Consider the following 22,202-nt stretch of genomic DNA (forward strand, 5'->3'; position numbering starts at 1 on the left):
TATTTGTCATTAAATTTAAATACATGTATATACCATTGGAAAATCCATTTTTTAAATTTACTCTTAAAAACAACAATTGTGACAAAACAATATAATTATGCACCATTTATTAAATATTGTTGTTATTATAAAACACGTTCGTACTATTTACTATCTATTCACGTCAGAATGTCCATAGGCTTATACATTTTTATAACTAGTTTACAGTATGTATGTGTGTATGTGTACATGTGTGTGTGTGTGTATATATATATATATATATATATGTGTATATATATATATATACATGTGTGTGTGTGTGTGTGTGTGTATCTATATGTATGTGTATGTGTATGTGTGCATATATGTATATATGAAATAAGTTATAATTTTATTATTATTGTACATTTGTAAGACGATGACTCAAGGCACCCCAACCTTGACATTGCCAGTGATCTGGGGTAATAAAGTTTTTACAAAAAGTCATGGTATGTGCTTTCCTGTCTGTGGGAGTGTATATAAAATATGCCTTGCTGCTAATGGAAAAATAAAGCTGGTTTCCTCTTGTGAAAAAAACACAAAAAACAAACAAACTAGTTTTATAAATAAATGTTTAAATTTCCATTTTATTTGCAAATTAAATACGTCTAGATTGGATTATAGAAATATGTGGTAGTTTGTTTTTTTGTGGGTTCTTTTTTTGTTGGGTAGTTTTGGGGGTTTTGGGGGGAGGGGGAAGTCATAATTATATAAGAAAATGAAACAATTTTAACAAGAAATCAAAGACCACAGTTATTCAGTACAAATTTGAAGTAATTTGCAATAACTCAGACTACAAACACATTTCAGGCCTGTGAGATTTGGAGTTTGACCAGGGAATTAAACAAAATATTTCCATTGGCCTGGTTGACTAGAAGCCTACAATAGGTACTGAGCCCCATAAAGTCATTAGTCTCGGTTCCCTACCCTCGTTGGTTAGACCATATTACAGACATGCAATATTTGTGACCTATCTTCTGAAATTAATCAGTCCTTTTTTTCTTTCTTTTTTTAATTTAAATGGATTATGGATGATCTATCAACTTTAAAAATTATGAAATGAAATTAAATTAAAATAAACATTGGAAGATATTAACTCACCATGGGGGACTATCATCATTTAAACTGTAACTGTCATCAGCACTTATAACTTGCCTGTCTAAACCATTCCTCAATTTGCGTGAGGCACTGGGTGAAAAACCTATTGTGCCTGTAATTGTCTGATGTCAGCATTATGTCTTTAGAATGATTAGGGTTGTAGTCATGTTCAAATATAAAGCCATTTATGACTGTTACTGTTACTTTATTAACATTCCTATATCCAAGAGGTACAGGCATGTCTATCCCATTCCCAGTCTCTGGCAGGGCCACTTTATGACTAATTTATATTTGGGTATTTCAGTCAACAACCAAATCTTTCTTACATGTACAAACACACAGAAGCTCTTTTCGTGGTTTATAATTGCCAAAAATATACATAGTAACATGATTATAAATCGATCAAAATCAAACATCCAGCAAGTCAAAATCCAGTATAATAAAACAAAGGCTGCTATCATAAAATTTCAAAATGGTCATAACCCTGCACTCAAAATAAAGGTGAGGGGGACATAGAAATATTATTTGATAGCAATTTATTTACCCTAAAAACTGTAAGTAGTTGTCACTAGTTGATACCTATATATAACCAAGAAAGAATGACACAATATATATATATATATATATATATATATATATATACACACACACACACACACATACCGAGTGAAATTAAAAACATCACAATCTAAAATTTAAATAAAGTCAATGAGTGTTGAAAGCAGGTATTTTTTCAGGAATAAATATTGTAATGGCAATGTCTACACTCCATTTTGAGTCCATCACAGCCCACGTGACCCAATCCATAACATGCACATCACCATTGAGGCAAAAGTGGTTTTGCACGTGTCACTGGTCATGTGACTAAAATAGCACACGTTTTCATCGTTACTTGCTCACAGTAGTCTGACACAATGAAAAAACACATTAAAGCGATATTTGTTACCCTGTTTCGATGCCACGCCTCACAAATGTGCAGTCGACATATTGCATGCACGAACATCAGTAGCTAACGTTACAAGGGTGTTGGGTTGCAGTCGATGGGCAACTTATGATCTGCGGACACGAGTACAACAAACAAGCACCACAGCTGATCGCCTCCGACCAGGTAGACCACGTGTGACGTCATAGGCAAATGACCGTCATATTGTGTTACATCACCTCCGCAACTGTTTCACGACAGCTACAGCAACCAGTAATGAACTTTTCAGACGTCTGATGTCAGCGCAAACGATCCAAAATCGCCTGTGAACAGCTCACCTCCCTGCACTGCGCCCATATGTTGGACCCATTTTGACCCAATTTCATCAATGTCAATGTCAACTATGGGCACAACACCACTTGCAATGGACTTTGAGGGAATGGAATAGAGTCATGTTTAGCAATGAATCAAGATTCACACTGCAATTTGCGGATGGCAGGCAGAGAGTTTGGAGACAACGTGGTGAACGTCATGCTCAGTGTCAGTGAAGTTGACAGATTCAGAGACAGAAGTGCAATGGTTTAGGGTGCTTTCTGTGGAAATGGACGTTCTCGACTTCTTGTCATCTGTGGAAAAATCAACGCTGCTGCATACCACCAGGTGTTGGCCCAGGAACATGTTCCCTTCATGGCAGCTCATGGTCCAGGCCTGATCTTTCAGCATGACAACGCCAGACCCCACACAGCCATCTTGGAAAAGGATTACCTGAGGAATGTGGGCATCAATGTTATGGATTGACCTTCAAGGTCTCCTGACCTGAATCCCATCGAGCACATCTGGGATGTGCTGGGAAGATGCCTGCGCACTCTCAGGAACCCTCCACAGACTTTACAGGAACTTGGTGCCTCATTAGTGGAACAATGGTGCTGTATCCCTAATGCAGTCTTTACACGCATCAGGCAGTCAATGAGGAGGCATTGCATTGCAGTTGTGGGTACACATGGAGGGCATACGCGCTACTGAACCTATGATTTCATCAGATGACCCTGCTTGTGAATTACCATTTTGACTGTTTGTGGTTTTGACGAATGATGTGGGCGCATCGAACAGATTTTTGACTCAACATTTATTCCTATTGTTCCTTTGGACGTCATACAATAAAAAAAATACCTTATTTAACACATTCCTCTGTCATATTTGTTAATTAGCCAAGATGAAACTGTTGTGAAGTTTTTAATTTGACTCAGTATATATAGATAAATTATTACATAATGATAATACACCATGAAAATGACAAATTTACCAATTCAGTAAAACATATTCGACTAGATACTGTCACAAAATCGTAACGAACAATACCCACCTTTATGAAATGAGAGGTTGGGCAGAACATAACTAGTAACTTTATACTGTGTTAGCACAAAGTTCACATATTTTTCAGTGTGACATTTGTTAATGTTAAGCTAAAATTCAAAGCAATGTTTTAAAGTGAAATGACAATACAAGGTAGGATCCAGCCATATTCCTGAAGCTATAATTGAACTGATGAAACTTAAAGTGGATCAGGATGACTCTTTGGACAATTTATAGTGACATCACGGTTATCTTATTTTTACACTGTAAATGCCATTTGTATTTTAACGTAATATACTTAGCACTGCTGAGTCCACATACAAAATAAATTGAATTCTGATATATACAAGTCAATAAGTTAAAAATATACACACAAAACAGGACAATACAGTGAATTATGACTCTACAAAGAATACAATGATAAATAAAAGATATTCCTATTTCATATTAACACTGGACAGCGTCTACCGAAACTGATTTCATGGCTGGGAATACACAACCTTGCATCAAGATTCAGTTTACACTATAGAGATCTACTATGTAAGTTTTTGTAATGGAATATATTAAACCAGTTTCACTATTTAAACATTTCTACCATAATGTTCTAACTAAAGACTTGAGACCGTGGCATGTGCTTTCCTGTCTGCAGGAAAGTGCATATAAAAAGATTCCTTGCTGTTAATAAAAAAAATGTAGCGAGTTTCCTCTGATGACTACGAGTCATAATTACCAAATGTTTTCGACATCCGATGATTAATTAATCAATGTGCTCTAGTGGTGTCCTTAAACAAAACAAATAAACTAGACTTGAGATTCCATTGCACCATGTCACCAAACTTGCTTCATCTGAATAACAAGTGTCAAAAAGGCATTATGGACCGAATTAACAAAACCAGTTTTCTTAAACACAGATGTTTAAACATTGTAAATATAAACATGTGAAAAAAAATTCCAACAGACATTGTAAATTCTGTTCTAGTCTTTTAAACCTTATGCACATTACATATTTTGGCCGTCAGTGAAAAGTGCATAAATATTTACAAATACATTTTGTTATCAAACTTCTGAGTAGCAACATTTGGCATCAGTTTAAAAAATTATTAGCGACTAGTAGTTAATGTTACAGAATTATGTTGCAATCTCCGATACTTGCATAACAAATCGATACGCGTTACTGAACAAAATGTTCCCCGATTCCAAGTATTTATTTATATCAGCTCACAGGATTACATTTCTACTGCTTGTAACAACGCTGTTAACTAACAATTCATATTGTTTAGTACACCTCAAATTAGATTTAGGCATGTGGTCTGTGATTCTCTAAAATACTGACACTTTCTGAGCAAGTTTTTATCATGTTCTTCACTGTAATAAACTGATCAGTGCATCAAAGAATTTGCTTCTGTCTTCCGTTTTCATTTCTATAACTGAAAAAATAAAAATATAACACTCAAATGATTTATCCAATCTGTCCTTAGAAATCCAGTTTATACTATAAAAACACAACTGAAAACTGTTATGGCTGCATATTCTGCCAGTGAACTTACAAACTTTGTTTTAAAAAGGACCATTTGTTTATAACACAGCAAACACGGCAGACTTTGATATAGGAGCTGTCAACCACTGGTTGTAAGTGGGTGGGGATCAAGATTAATGGATGTAAATCACTATTCCAATTAAAACTGGTGTTCTTAAATATTCAGTATACTCACTATGAGAATCAAAGTTGTCATGGCGTGTTCGGGAATTTGTACTAGATGCTGCCTGTTCAAAAGCTTTTCCAAAAAAACTGGAATGTAAATATGTTAGACATGAATAATGGTAGTGAATGTTAGGTATATTATAATCAAATTTTTTATCCAATTTGTTCCTCCGATAATAACTATTAAATATAAATGTAACATATCCAGATATGTTAACAGTAATTATATTAGATCTATTAATATATGATTCACTGGCTAGTTAATACACTCAAGGCAGAAATGACAAATACATTTTCCCTGATATTAAATGTTTTCCTTCATGCAACCATACAGTTAAGATTCAAGCATGTTGTCATGGGCTGTCAGTCAATCATAATGGATTAAGGTTTGGTTAGTAAGCCATAAATTGGTATAGTGACCTTGCACCTTGCCACAAAGCTGTTATAATTCACTCCAGGTGGGAGCTGGTATTGAGATGCGAACTCAGTACCTCCCAGCTTTAATGCCAATGGCTTAACCACTATTCCTAAAACATTCATCCAGTCTCGGTGAAAATGATAACATTCTAATTAGTATAATGATAAAAAAATTTTTATCCCACTGCTCCTTTTCCTTTCTCTCTTTTGAATTCCATCTCATTTCTTCCCAATCTGGCAGCTTCTCCTGTCTTTCAACTTCTTTTGCTGTCCACGTCCACATCCCGATCCTTGTCTCTTGTGATTATCCATGTCACACATCTATTCCCCATCAGCTTTTAGCTGTGGGCTTAATCTGACCACTTCAGAGAGTGTTCAGTACTTACTTCTGGCATTGTTAATATTCACTTATAACCACCTACTATACTCCCCTACTACCAGCAGTCATAATAACATCATAATTAACATGAATAGGAACTACAGGCTGTGAATTTAGAAGAATCTGTGCTTCCGCGAATTCCTGATTTTGGGTCAGAAGCATAAGGTTATGACATGCAACCCCAAAACATATATATTACATCATTTTAAAGATTCCAACAGAATCCTAACAAAATAATTAAAACTTGAAAAATATTCAATGCCTTAAGTATAAAGTTAACTAACTTTTTCCTTTCATCATCCAACTCTAATGGTGGCACTCCAATGATGAGTGTTGTACCTTCTTCCAAGTCTTTGGGAGCACCCAGGACCAGTGGCAAGCTCTTGGAACGCTTACTGCGACTCTTAAATATACAACAAATCAATGTCAGGGTCAGGGTCCAAACGTAAGAACCCACAGCAATTAAATAAAAGAATGACAATGGGTGAAACGGTCCACCAACGGCAATTTTGACCCTGCCTATGGCAATTTTTTTAAAAGTGACTTTTGTGGCAAATAAACATGACTGAAAGGTTATTTTACTGTATGTAGACGTATTTCAAATATCCAAATGTTATATACTGGCAGATAATGCTCCTGATCTATGGCAATTTATGCCGTTGTTAAGTTCAAGCCCTACAATGTACTGTATGTAACACTATTTACTGATAAAATATGACAGAAAAACATCAGTTTGGTCAATAGCAATATAAAGCATGTTACGAAATGAATTGTGGGGTACCGTTTTAACTTGCTTATTAAATGCAGCTTAATAGACAATATTACAGTTAAAGAAAAGAAAATCTATTTAAACATAATTTTTATCAATCCAGTTTACAGCCAGATTAAAATTCACCATTAGGCTATTAAATAATGAACTGTTATTATTTACCACTGAGCAATGTGCTTCCAGTGTAAACCTTGCCAGTCTCATCAAACACTGAGGCTTGGCAAAATATTTCACATCAGCTGTTCCCTTAAAAAAAACAAAAAAAACATTAAAAATAAAAAGACACAATATTGCATGCCAACCAAAATATTAAAGTCCTAAAATACAGGGGATGATACCCGTGAACTAAAATCGGATGCCATATAACTGTAAAATAAAAAAAATTGTTGAGTGTCGTTAAATAAACCAAATCCTTCCTTAAATGTAAAAAAAAAAAAAAAAAAATCAGTTTTATGGTACAATATCTGTTACCTTGTTTGGGTTTTGTTTTATTTTTTTTTCAGTTTTATGGTAGAGTGAAACCCCTCTAAACCGGACACTCTTTGGGCCAAGACAAATGTCTGGTTTAAGAGGGATCCAGTTTAGAGAGGTTACGTTATGTAGTGGTTTTTAAAAAGGGACACTTTAAAACATCCAGTTTTGAGGGAATTCCGGTCTGATCTAGAGAGGCTTCATTGTACAATATGACTTTTAAAAATAGTTATACTTTAGAAAACTAAGAATAACAGGAGCCATTGAAACAGAATCAATATTTACTGATCAATAATATCAGTTATTAATAAAAATAGATAAGGATCATAATGGTGATATAGTGGTGACATTACACGAATAGAGTGAAAACTAAAAAAACACCTGAGCTGGTGATAACATTAAACATTACATCCGTCCATACAACTCATTGCAATAGAACAGAATTTACCTCTTGAATAAATGCATATAGAAAAGGTCCAGCAGAGATCACTTGATGCATGTCGAGAAATGTCTGTACTTGTGTCACCATGGCTTTCAACTGTTTCTTGGCATTTTCTAAACCCTTTTCTAGAGCTGGTACATTTGATCTATAATGTACAAATTAAAATATCTTAACACTATAGTACAACATTAAATATCAATAACCATTTCTAAGCTGCAAATTCAGCAGGATTCTGTTCTTCCGTGAATCTCAGATTTTCATTTGGAAGTGTAACATGAGATAGAATCTCAAAATATCTATATTATACCAGTATAATGTTTACGATTCCTGCAGAATTCTAAAACAAAACACCCAAGTTGATTGCCTGATTTCAATTTTTTTCTTTTAAACAAAAGAAAAAACAACAAACACACACCTCTTTTAAAATAAATTGAATATTTAAAACATCATTTTGAAATAGTTTCATGCATCCTGGCAAACAGCAAGTTCATGTGTATTCTACGACTTTAACCAGTATCATCTGTCCAGGCATTGGCAGCATTCAGTTGTACTAGTATATCACAGTATTAAAAAGAGTTGGGTTTTTTTAAACAACACCACATTGATTTATTAATCATCAGCTATTGGACGTCTAAACATTTGGTAATTTTGACAGTCTTTGAGGAAACCCACATTTTTCAATTATTAGCAAGGGGTCTTTTATATGCAGAATTTCACAGACAGAATAGCACATACCACAACCTTTGATATACCAGTCATGGTGCACTGGCTGGGACAAAAAATAGCCTAATGGGCCCACCCACGGAGATCGATCCCAGTGTGACCGTGTATCACGCGAACACTTTACCATTAGATGCATATTTGGCAATTTACTTGATTTCACTAAGAATGAAACTGTTACCTGTGTAAAATGTCTAAGGCATCCAGAAAGTTATCTGTTGGCTGCTTCCCTTTCTCCTGAAAAAAGATAACAATTTTAATTTACATGACTTGACTATGCCAACAAAATCGAATTCATAAGAGAATTAGTAAAATTGGTTAATGCTTTAAAAATAATGCATTGATATCTCAGCTATGAAATAGAAACCTCTGATTTTACTCCTGCACATTTTCGGTTGTCATGACATCTCTGATTGTAAAACCAAAGATATGTTGGCAAATTGAGGAAACACAGTGGGGTTATCAGCTAATAGAATTCACAGAAGTTATAGTATGTTACAGGTGAATAATAAAATGATTATCAAAATACTTATTTTAGATAAAATAATTTTTTTTTATAGCTTATGCTAGTGTTTTCAGTGCCAGATTTATAAAATAATTTAGAAACAATGTAACAAATTTTCATTTTACTGTATACATATATAGCTTGTTTTTTCGTTATGCCATATTGTTTTGCTTCTAGGTTATTTGTGTATGACTAGTTGCAAATTCTAACTGTTAAAAAAGATCAAAGTCAAAATTTGACTTTTCACAATGGTACGAAATGACTTTACAATTATACGAAAAGACTAGAGTATGAAATGACCAGGCAGTATGGTACAAAGTGACTATGATTCTTTTACATTCATATATCTACCGATGAACTATATACAGGCCAAATGGCTGAAAATTATATATTTATGTAAATAGTGAAATATGATTTTTTATTACTTTTTTTAGTGTTACAAATGGATTACAGAGTGAAACAATAAAGTAACTATTACCACCGATTCTAGTGCTGCATCACAGGCATACACTGCATCTGTCGCACACAGCTTGTTCTTGAAGCCATACTGGGCATAAAACGATGGAATAACAATGTCTTGCATTATAAGTCTGCAAAAAAGAAAAAGAAAAAAAGATTAATTACATAAAACAAATATAAAAAACATTCAACACTGATTTTAGCCAATTTGCCTTTTATATTATATTTTATAAGAAGATCTTTGTTGCTGTATACAAGTTTCTAATTTTTATTCACATATATTCATTTAAATGTTTTATAAATACATAAAATAAAGTTCATATTTGAATCGGTAAGTATTATTTTCGTGTATTTTTCTAATTTTTATATTTTAGATCAGTTATTGTTGATTAAAATTAAGCAAAAAAGTGAAAAAGTTGCGTTTACTTACGGGCATTTGTGGCCAGCTGTCCAGTATATCCATTATTCCCAATAACAGTGGCTTTCTGACCAGAATGTTTTTTTTAAAAACGAACTACGATTCATATCCCAATATATGGTGATTTTTGTTGTTGGTAAAACGATCCCTATCGATACCTGATAATGACCGCCATTGTTGACAATCAAAAATACTTGCCGAAAACCACTTTTTCAACTCAAAATTCCAAGGTATTTCCATGTAAAAAAACTTAAATCTATCTAATATAGGAAGCTGAGCTGTCTTTCGTTTCCTGTTAATAAATCACTTCCGGCTAGCGTCGTGTACAAAACGGCAGGAAATATTAATTGGGGAATGCACTGTAACAGTCTGTCGACTGGCGTAGTCAGAAGGTTAAATGGTTAGTGTAACTATACTTTTGTTTAGGAATTAACAACCACAACTGTTCTATTCCTTTAGGTTTTGCATGTAGTAGGTTGACTGGTCATGCCAAATTTTATTTTGTTTTAGCTATGTTGAGTAATTTTTCTAACTTCATCATTTTCTCTGCCCAGTTAAATATTTGCTAAAACATGGTAAGAAATCTTAAACTAGAAACCATACCCATATTTTGTCATATGTTCCTGAATCATGGATTTTATATTGCCTCTTAGTTCAGTATCCATTGATGTAAATTTCTGCTTGCATTGACTTAACGGCAGCCTGAAAGATATAAACAATGTGTAAAGACCAACACTTGAAAAACAATGCTACTATAAAAAAATACATAACACATTCACAAAGTTTTCCCCCATTTGATTCCTTTCAACAACTTTATACAAATAAACAAAGCACAGGTATAACAAGTAAATTTGATTATGAGATACTTATATTAAATGTTCAAAAGTCAAATTGTGTCATATAAACAAAAGTGACCAAATACCTTATATTTATTCTACTTTTCAAACTTCAAAATGGCTACTGCAAGTAACAATAAGTTACTGTGCCACAGACAATAAATTAATTTTACCCCATTTCTGCAAGAAATTCATAAAGTCTCTTCTGGCCTTTCAGTGTCCAGACCTTGAATTTACAGGCTGTGTTAATGGAGTGACACAGACTTTCAAACAACGACCAGTGTCGGTACAGTGCCAGCTGTAGTTCTTCATCAAACACAACCTTCAGACAGTTTATGGAGCGGATGTTTTCTTCATCATCTCCTCTGAAAAGAAAAACCAGATGGTTTGGTACAGTGATTCTTATAACACATTAAAAACAATTCATGCACAGGTTTCTTCTTCATTTCAGTCAAACAGCTTAGAAAGAAAGTTTGTTTTGTTTAACGACAGACTGGCCTTGGTGGCGTCGTGGTTAGGCCATCGGTCTACAGGCTGGGTTTGGAGAGAGTGCTCCGCAAGGCTCAATGGGTAGGTGTAAACCATTTGCACCGACCAGTGATCCATAACTGGTTCAACAAAGGCCATGGTTTGTGCTATCCTGCCTGTGGGAAACAGTGTCAGAATGACCATATGTTTGATGTCCAATAGCCTTTGATAAGATAAATCAATGTGCTCTAGTGGCGTCGTTAAATAAAACAAACTTTGTTTAACGACACAACTAGAGCACATTGATTAATTAATCACTGGCTACTGGATGTCAAACATTTGGTAATTATGCCTCGTATTCATCAGAGGAAATCCACTACATTTTTCCTAATGTAACAAGGGATCTTTTACTGCCCCAGATTGGAAAGCATATACCACGACCTTTGTCCAGTTGTGGTGCACTGGTTGGAACGAAAAAAATAACAATAATCTGAATGGATCCACTGAGGTGGTTTGATCCTGCGATGCAAGCACCTCAAGCGAGCACTCAACTGACTGAGCTAAATCCCGCCCCTAACAGTTTAAGTCTGAGACTATTAATTGTAACACTAATCAATGAATCCGGTTCAATTCCTACAATTTTTCATATTGTATACATTTACTGAATAATGTACTGCCGACCCCTAGCCCAAAGTGAGAGTAGCATTCCACAGACAACCTAAGTGTAGGAAGTGATATCAGAGTATAGCATGCCTAACGCCAGTATAATCTTTCCAGAAAGATCCACTCTGGAATATTTTTTCAAAAGCAAATGCTCATTAAATTGTCACGGCTATGAAACAGTTCAGTACAAGACTGGGTCACACTATTTTTAGCACAAAATAACATGTTGCAAATGAAACTGAAAAGTGGCAGATTCCTGGGTCATCTCTCTCTTTCTCTCAAAACTTATTTTATGTATCATTCTTGAATTTTTTCAACAGAGCATAGCATAGCAAATGTCAACTGAATGTAGCAAATTACGTTCAAAGCGTAGCAGCTGGCAGGTCTGGAACAATCACGTTTCTAGTAATTCCAATTACTGGCCCTCACCTGTGATTGTGTCTGGCCCTTCACCTGTGATTGTGTCTGGTCCCTCACCTGTGACTGTGTCTGGTCCCTCACCTGTGACTGTGTCTGGTCCCTCGCCTGTGACTGTGTCTGGTCCCTCACCTGTGATTGTGTCTGGCCCTTCACCTGTGATTGTGTCTGGCCTCTTGCCTGTGATTGTGTCTGGTCCCTCACCTGTGATTGTGTCTGGTCCCTCACCTGTGATTGTGTCTGGCCCCTCACCTGTGATTGTCTGGCCCCTCACCTGTGATTGTGTCTGGCCCCTCACCTGTGATTGTGTCTGGCCCTTCACCTGTGACTGTGTCTATCCCCTCACCTGTGACTGTGTCTGGTCCCTCACCTGTGACTGTGTCTGGTCCCTCACCTATGATTGTAACTGGCCCCTCACCTGTGATTGTGTCTGGCCCCTCACCTGTGATTGTGTCTGGCCCTTCACCTGTGTTTATCCCCTCACCTGTGATTGTGTCTGGTCCCTCACCTGTGACTGTGTCTGGTCCCTCACTTGTGATTGTGACTGGGCCCTCACCTGTGATTGTGTCTGGCCCCTCACCTGTGACTGTGGTCCCTCACCTGTGACTGTGTCTGGTCCCTCACCTGTGATTGTGTCTGGCCCCTCACCTGTGATTGTGTCTGGTGTCTGGCCCTTCACCTGTGATTGTGTCTGGCCCTTCACCTGTGATTGTGTCTGGCCCTTCACCTGTGACTGTGTCTATCCCCTCACCTGTGATTGTGTCTGGTCCCTCACCTGTGACTGTGTCTGGTCCCTCACTTGTGATTGTGACTGGGCCCTCACCTGTGATTGTGTCTGGCCCCTCACCTGTGATTGTGTCTGGCCCCTCACCTGTGATTGTGTCTGGCCTTTCACCTGTGACTGTGTCTATCCCCTCACCTGTGATTGTGTCTGGTCCCTCACCTGTGACTGTGTCTATCCCCTCACCTGTGATTGTGTCTGGTCCCTCACCTGTGACTGTGTCTGGTCCCTCACTTGTGATTGTGACTGGGCCCTCACCTGTGATTGTGTCTGGCCCTTCACCTGTGACTGTGTCTATCCCCTCACCTGTGATTGTGTCTGGCCCTTCACCTGTGACTGTGTCTATCCCCTCACCTGTGATTGTGTCTGGTCCCTCACCTGTGACTGTGTCTGGTCCCTCACTTGTGATTGTGACTGGGCCCTCACCTGTGATTGTGTCTGGCCCCTCACCTGTGATTGTGTCTGGTCCCTCACCTGTGACTGTGTCTATCCTCTCACCTGTGACTGTGTCTGGTCCCTCACCTGTGACTGTCTATCCCCTCACCTGTGACTGTGTCTGGTCCCTCACTTATGACTGTGTCTATCCCCTCACCTGTGATTGTGTCTGGCCCTTCACCTGTGACTGTGTCTATCCCCTCACCTGTGACTCTGTCTGGTCCCTCACCTGTGACTGTGTCTGGTCCCTCACTTGTGATTGTGTCTGGCCCTTCACCTGTGACTGTGTCTATCCCCTCACCTGTGACTGTGTCTGGTCCCTCACTTGTGACTGTGTCTGGTCCCTCACTTGTGATTGTGACTGGTCCCTCACCTGTGACTGTGTCTGGCCCCTCACCTGTGACTGTGTCTGGTCCCTCACCTGTGACTGTGTCTGGTCCCTCACTTGTGATTGTGACTGGTCCCTCACCTGTGACTGTGTCTGGTCCCTCACTTGTGATTGTGTCTGGCCCCTCACCTGTGATTGTGTCTGGCCCTTCACCTGTGATTGTGTCTATCCCCTCACCTGTGATTGTGTCTGGCCCCTCACCTGTGACTGTCTATCCCCTCACCTGTGACTGTGTCTTGTCCCTCACTTGTGACTGTGTCTGGATCCTCACTTGTGATTGTGACTGGGCCCTCACCTGTGATTGTGTCTGGCCCCTCATCTGCAATTGTGTCTGGCCTATTACCTGTGATTGTGTCTGACCCTCACCTGTGATTGTGTCTGGACACGTGAGACTGTAACGCTATGACGTCGTCCATGTACTTGTCTCTCGTTGTCTTAAACTGAGTGTACTGATTGGAAACACCAATCACTGCCAGCCTGAAAACAGAAATTATGATATACCTTACATCTTTAAAATCAAATAAATATACACCTAAAAAAATTTCAGACTAATTAAATGTTAATATCTTTTGAGAGTACTGCTAAAGCAATACATGTCCCCTACTGGCGCAACATATTTTCATATCTCTGAAATTCAAGGGCCATAACTGTGAGAAATGGGTAAATCCCAATAGAAGTCAAATCTGATTTGTAACTTTACATGATACTATCATAAACAAAATTTTAGCTTAATATATTGAGGCGTTGCGAAAACAAAGTCCATAAAACTATAAGTAGGACAGACTGACAGACAGAAGGACACAGATGAAACCTATAGTCCCCTCTGATTGGACCGGTAGGGGACTAGTAACAGCAGTGCATGCTTGAGGATATTATCTTACCATAGCAAGTCATTGGTGTCTTTAGACATCTTCCACGCTAGCTCAAACATTATTAAAGCTGCCTGCACACAAAAAAAAGGAGAAAGAGAGAAATCACATTTTAGTATGAAGAAAAGACATGGTGTAATTGATATTATAAACTTAAGGTAAAAGCATATTTTCTACAACAGAAGGTAAATGACAAAAATAGTTTTAAAAAAATATTTTCTATTTCTAAACATAATGAAGGCATGTGACTGAGATTTGTATGTTATGGGATTGAGTGATTCATAAGCTATGTTTAGCCTTTAAGAGCTTATCATTAAGAGACTGGTAAATGTTGATCTTTATAACCTATGTTCTAATTCTCTGACATACATTCCGTCCTTTAAAACAAGTCAAAGAATAAGACTTCAAACTACATTGATAACAATTTGTTGCTTGTTTGTTATAATTACAATCACTTGTTCATGTCTTGTATACCTTATAAAAAAAGCCACAAGCACACACTTTCAACATAAATAGAGAAAAATGTAAAAATAAAATGTTGTATTTAAAATAAATAAACAGTTATGCATTTACAAATCCAAATCAAAGAGATAATAATCTAAAGCAATATTTACTTACTGATGTCCCATAATATGTGAACTTTGAGTAGTCAAACAAAATCTTAGATCTGAAATATAGAAATATACACAGAACATATATAAATGAAACTTGAGCAAAATCATTTTAAAATAAGTTAAAAAAACACCTGAAACTCTTTACCAAACGGAGTTATTACACAAATATCAGAAGATAAAGTTATATTTGTTTTGTTTTACAGTAGAGAACACTGATTTATTAACGACCAGCTTTTGGATGTCAAACATTTGGTAATTGTGACAGCTCATCTTCAGAGGACACCTGATACATTTCTTCAATAGCAGCAATGGATCTTCTATATGCATTTCACTCAGACAGGACAGCACATACCATGGCCCTGGATATAGTGGGGCACTGGTTAAGATGGGAAAAAATCCAATCAGAGAATGTCCTCCAAGGTGATTAAATCCTTCCACCAAAGCACTTCAGCCGAGAATATCAGTAGTGAACTAGCCCAATCCACTTTAAACACAAACATATATTTTATGAAAATCCCATTTTTCTTTCGTTTGCAAAAGTAATGAAAAGCTCCATATAAAACCCAATAGAAAGATGAGATGTTTAAGAGTTAAACCTGTCTTCTGCCCACAATCGTTTCTCTCTCCGTCTGTCCAGAGTGACTTCATCAAATCTTTTCCGTTTCCCAGGCTGCTGAGAATCATCGCTATCATTTTCAGACTCATCATCGGACTACAAAACAGAAAAAACATAAACAAATAAACAAACTAGAAAAAATATGTTCTAAAATAAAACAAATTCTTAGCCTTTTAAGAAATTGTTGCTAAGACAGACCACAGTAAATATTTCTGATAATGTCACTGCAATATTTAATATATTGTTTCCAAAAGACAAAACAAACTCAATTTGGCAATTAAATTCTTAATTCACAAATAATCTAATTTGAAACTTATTTCAGAAACATAATATCATCTTATACAAATGTCATTATCTGATATTGGAGAGATCGGACCAACAAGCTTGAGACCGTAATAGTTTCAATAAAAAATGCAAGAAGTTGATGAAAATTATGCCCTAGGACAATCTCTCTAAGTCGAGATATTCTGGGTTCGACTTCTTAAGAATACAGAGCTTGAGATAACGACATTTGTATCTTGGAATATTCCAGTAAATTGGTAAATATCTTTAAAACCTTTTTGATTAGGTATATCAGGAAATGTTTGAGAAAAAATTAACCTCATCTCTAGACATGTTGGAAGTGTTCAGGTATATCAGGCAATGTTTTGAGTAAAAACTAACCTCATCGTCTCTAAACACCTTGTCATATTCAGGTATATCAGTAAATTCTTCCTGCTTCATTAATAATTTTACTTGAACTGCGTTATATACATTGTGAACATCTACAGGTCTGTGACTGCAAAAAGAAATAATAGCAACATATATTTCTGTTTGTTTTTTTTAAAAGAGGGAATATTAAAAAGTAGTAGAATCAACCCATCACCTGTCAGGTATGTAAAATCTTATGTAATAAAATTCTTCTGAAAAGATATTTTAATATCAAGTCACATATATAAAATGTCATATAAGAACTGTTTGTCGGGGTTTTTTTTAATTTATCAATGTATAACTGTCACAAATTGTATAAAATTGTGTAGTGTAGCGATTTTATACAAAAAATTTGACTATTTTACATAGACAAATTCACAAACAATTTTTATAATTACAAACAAGAATTATTTTTAGATAAAAATACCCCCAAAAAATCAGTTTATATTATGTCCTTTCCATGACCTGTTTTACATAATGACGTCACATTGGACTTAATGATGTCATGTTCTGAGGTTTATTGAACAATAACATTCAGTTTTTAAGTGATGTCAACCAATCAGAATAGAGTCAATCATATAATGGCGGGAAGTTTGTAATTATATTATCAGAACTCTTAACATAAATGACCATTTATATTATAATAACTTATATAAACAAAATCTTAGAACCACTGACACTGACAAAATCTTATATCACCTGTCACATATGTAAAATCTTATATATTCTTCTGGTTGTAGCAACTCCACAATGTCTACTGCAGCACCACAGTTTATCATAATCACATGCTTTACCTAAAAAAAAAAAAAAAAAAGAGAGGATATTTAGAATATCAAATAAATAATTACATATTAAAACAATTGATAAAAATATCTTTTTTTTATATGAAAGATAATAAAAATTCAACTTGTTAAAAAGTTGGGTTTTGTTTAACACTACTAGAGCACCTTGATTTATTAATCATCTCCTACTGACCGTCAAACATTTGGCAATTTTTACGCAGTCTTACAGAATAAACCCACTACACGTTTCCATTAGCAGAAGGGATCTTTTATATACACCAGTCAATAGGAGAATAGCACATACCAGGAAACATTTCGTTGAGTATTGCGTTGCGATTTGCCACGTACATTTTAGAAATTGTGACAATTTTAAAACATTAAACAGGAATTGCTAATCAATTTTCAACTGACTAGAAATATTGCTTATCAAAATTTTGAAAAAACGAAGAAGTTTGGTTTATTTAACGACACCACTAGAGAATACTGATTTATTAATCATCAGCTATTGGATGTTAAACATTTGGTAATGTTGAGATAGTCTTAGGAGACCCGCTACATTTTTCCATTAGTAGCAAGGGATCTTTTATATGCACCATCCCAGACAGGATAGCACATACCACAGCCTTTGATATACCAGTCATGGTGCACTGGATGGAACAACAAATAGCCCAATGCACCCACCGTCAGGGATTGACCCAAGACTAACCGTGCATCAAGTGAGTGCTTTACCACTGGGCTACGTCCTGCCTCTTATCAAGATTTTGAAAACAAAATGTTACCTGCATACCACAGCCTTTGATACACCAGTCGTGGTGCATTGGGCAATTGAGGAATAGCCCAAAAGGCCACTGACAGGGATCGATCCCAGACCGACCATGCATCAAATGAGCACTTTACCACTGGGCTACATCCCACCCCCAATTTCTGCTAATAAATCTTTAAAAGCGTAAACCTCACCATGAAATTTTTTTTATCTGTTTAATTCTACAAGTCTTTAAACATATACACAAACCCCTTCTGTGTTTTCCACAAAACTTCTCTCCAAATCTTCAAAGCCATTGACTGGCACAATAGTGTAAAGAATCTGGTCACACTGAAACAGGTACTGAAAAATCAAACAACATTCAAGATCACATACAGGTACAGTGAATTGTTTTTACAAAAATCAGTGCATCATACTTGTACTTGTATTCTGAACTATATATATATGCCCTAAATTGTAAGCAGCAATAGAAATAAGCAAACGTTTTCATTTGTCCACCGGACAGGTACATTAAAAAATCTACTTGTCCAGCAAAATGTTCACTTGTCCAGCAAAATGTTTTGTTTTATTGAATGACGTACATTTCGCTTGTCTGTGTAGATTTTCACATGTTAAGATAAACGAACAAGTGCTTATTTCAAACACTAGTACTGCTAAGCATAAACATTTGAAATAGCCATTTTTCAAAAATGCTATATTATAAACTTGAAGGAGGTTTGTTTCCATTGTAAGATGTTTCCAACGAACAGCCATTTTGGTGACTAAAATTACATATTAAATATATTTTCTTGTCCAGAATACCAGTGTCTGTATAAACAAGGTGTTAAGATTTTACCTCCCAATAATTTTTTATGTACGAAAACCACCACAAAATATTATGAAGTAAAATGAAGAATGACTGCTGCACATGGCCAGAAACACATTGCATATACATATAAATACAAGAAAATGCATTAAAACGGAAATATTTTATAATGGCTACAAACTCAAACTACAATTATTTCTCTCCCAAACATTCTTAACAGAGCTTCAGCTTTAGAACAAGTACACATATATACATGTATGTACCTGGTCTTGTTTTGCACCGACATAATTTAGTTTGGGCATTATAAATCCAGTGTTTGAGATTTTAAAAATTTGGCCCGTATCCCAGTTGGATACTAACATTTCAAAATCTGGTGTCCCACCTGAGAATTTAGTATTATATGATATTCCAGTGGGATACTGGATTCTTGAAGTCTGGTATCCCCGGGATATCGGGATACCGTTAATCTCGAACACTGAAATCCGATGAGAATCTATTCTTATGGAATGATTTTAAAATGGGTAAATTACTAAATTGGAAGTGCTCAAGTATAAAAACCTATTATCCATGACTTTGTATTAATTTAAATTTAATTTTCAGTCATTGAGAACACTGTCATATATATACTAGATGTTTTCTATTATAATACACAAACAAGTTGTCACAACATGTACTCACCTGGAGTATCTTACAAGCACAGAGGGCATCAACGTCAAATGCCACCAGCACAAGAACTCTCTAGAAAAAATATATATCAAAGTTCAGTAATAAATACTACAAACATTTTTCTGGATTCACAGCAGAATGTCATTGCAATTTAGTGATATTTTCAACATACTGAATAGTCACTTTACCAAGTATCAAACAGTTTATTAATGATTTTGAAATACTGTAATTAAAATGTTACGCTCCATGCAGATTTGGGGTACTCATTTAGATAGGTCTATTATATCATTTGGTAGCCCGACGGACTACCAGGGTTAGACAACTGGTAGTCTGAGTAAGAAATCGGTAGCCAAAACACCCTGGGCTACCGCTAAGGTCGAGCACTGCATTTATGCATCAATTTGGGAATTTTTAGTGTCACTTGATTTTAGGAAGAGGCCTATGTTCAAATACTGCAGGACACCTGTCATGGCTCCATAATAGGACCATATATTCAGAGTGATGTAAAATATTGACCATTATCCCTCCCCTCTATTGTAAGGGTTAGGGCTAGTTAGATTTATGAATGCCTGACAACTCGGACCAGAGTTCTGAGACAACCCGGCCCGGAGTCCAGAGACAACTCGGCACATGGACAATCTTGTCTATTGTTGAACAATATTGTTGAACAAGTGTTGTTTTTTAAATTAAAGTATTCTCACAGAAATAAAAGAATTTGTTTTTTGTTAAATTGATAAATTGCTGATCCATTTATCTTTGAAGATAGTTTCCGCTGTTCGAATAATTTGTTTTTATTCTACAGTCGGTGACCTAAACATTGGAGATGATCCCAGAAAAAACATGCAAAAGTTATTTATCGTTGTAACAACACTGACTTTTATCTTTTGTTGGACGTTTTATTTCTATGTTCTTTTGGTGATTGGTGTTTTATTACTTTATTATAACTATTTATGTATATGTGTTCTGTTGGTTTTTTTGCGTACATATGTGCGTATGTATTTAATGTAATAAATGTGGGAATTTGGCAAATGATGTCTTTTGCGTTATTTCTAAAGTACAACCGTGTCCGGTGCATCGGCGCGTCTGGTGATTCGGCGCACTTGGTATTTTGCTTGAGTATGCTTAGGAAATTGTCATGTTGTCGGAGTTTTTAACGAACTAAAGTTCAATTCCTTTTTCAATGGTTAATCAAGTATCAACATATTTATTGTTACGGGTGCCATTTTTTTTTTTTTTTTTGAATTATCAATAATTATATAATAATTTCAAAGTAAATCATTCACCTGTGTTCGTGTTTATAAACGCGAAGTAGGTCATCCTTATTGATATTAAGAATGTTAAAACCAGTCTAAAACCACCTTTCCCGCATTTTAAAAATTATAGTAAACAGTATAAATGTAATTATTTTTGTTGTTATTTTTTTATTTAAACCGAAAAAGAATACAAACAAAACGCAAATTTTAGCCTACACCTTAATTGACAGTCATTCCAGTTCACAATTGTCACATTGTTATAAAACATAAAAGCGAAATAAGATCCACGTGTGTGCACAATCTACCCGAGAAAAATAAAATCCATGTAGGCATCTTAGCCATGCATGACAATGAACATGTATGCATCTGTAGTACTGTGTCACTCAAGAAACGATTCCGAAACTGATCATGAGATGGGTCATATCTAACCGTTTATTTTCATAGTAATATTTTTAACAAGACAAAACAAAAAAGTATTAAAATAATTCTGGGACAATAGTGTAGCGTTTATGGGCTAAAAGTGAGGTCATGGGCGGTTTATAAATAGCGGGGTCAACGATCTACATCTACTGTGCCGAATCACCGGACATGCAAATCGTTTTGGATACAAGGGGGTGCCTATATTTATGTACCATTTTAAAATGTTTATTTACTACAGGCATAAAACAGTTTGTAGTGTATTTCAGATTAGGCACTTCTTCATTGGTGAGAGACGCATTTTATTAAATATTTTACAATGTTCACATAGACAATAGTCCTTGAAAGCTTAGGTGCGCCGATACACCGAACAGCACTGTACAATACTTCTAGAAACCCATCCGACACTACGATATGCACCTACGACATACACAATTGTCATTCTTAATGGTGACCATATAGTTAGCGGTATCTATCAGTATAATGCATTATTATTACTATAGTACAATACTTCGACACTACGACATGGCCAACTATCATACTTAACACGCATATGTGTCACAGCATGCCCCGTCTATCAGTCTAATAACTAGGCCCCATGGCCGAGATGTCTTGCTCTGGTCCCCAGATTTATGGTTGTTATTTTTAGGGGGGGGGGGGGGTAACAGATGGAAATCTTTCCCGGAGTATAAAACATATTATACTTTTCTTATCTGCAGTTATTTGTGCAGTGATCATGTGTGGGATAGATTAATTTGTAGTTATTTATCACCCACAATAAGCCTTATTATAAGGCAAGGATTGCATTATTATGATTATTAAAGTTATTATTATTATTTTAATAATTAATGCAATCACCAATGCTGTGGTGCTAAAGTTAATATATTTTATTTTATGATATTCTAAGTTGCTGACAAACCTGATGTTGTATGGCATCATAAAAACCTTGCTTTAGATCTTTAACAAACATTACTTTTGTTTCTCGCGAACATCACAAAATCAACTTTGCCGCGTTTTGTGCTAGAATCTCTACAGCTTTGTAACGTTTTATGTGATTGGCTACACT

At 35.9% G+C, this 22,202-nt stretch overlaps 1 protein-coding gene across 1 annotated transcript; it reads right to left on the bottom strand.

The window, feature by feature from the left end:
• Positions 1-585: 585 nt before the first annotated feature.
• LOC121368278 (cell division control protein 45 homolog) lies at positions 586-22,188 on the bottom strand. Its single transcript, XM_041492934.1, has 18 exons — positions 22,056-22,188; positions 19,479-19,538; positions 18,245-18,337; positions 17,150-17,244; positions 16,424-16,538; positions 15,741-15,856; positions 15,149-15,197; positions 14,543-14,604; positions 14,028-14,138; positions 10,683-10,874; positions 10,277-10,375; positions 9,275-9,386; positions 8,473-8,528; positions 7,578-7,716; positions 6,821-6,904; positions 6,174-6,292; positions 5,104-5,180; positions 586-4,818 (listed from the first exon to the last, which is right to left on the bottom strand). The coding sequence occupies exons 1-18, from the start codon at positions 22,104-22,106 to the stop codon at positions 4,754-4,756; spliced, it is 1,695 nt and encodes a 564-aa protein (XP_041348868.1). The 5' UTR covers positions 22,107-22,188; the 3' UTR covers positions 586-4,753.
• Between the last annotated feature and the right edge of the window lie 14 nt (positions 22,189-22,202).

The sequence above is a fragment of the Gigantopelta aegis genome, chromosome 3 (genome assembly GCF_016097555.1).
Source record: "Gigantopelta aegis isolate Gae_Host chromosome 3, Gae_host_genome, whole genome shotgun sequence".
In the NCBI taxonomy this organism is placed as follows: Eukaryota; Metazoa; Mollusca; class Gastropoda; order Neomphalida; family Peltospiridae; genus Gigantopelta; species Gigantopelta aegis.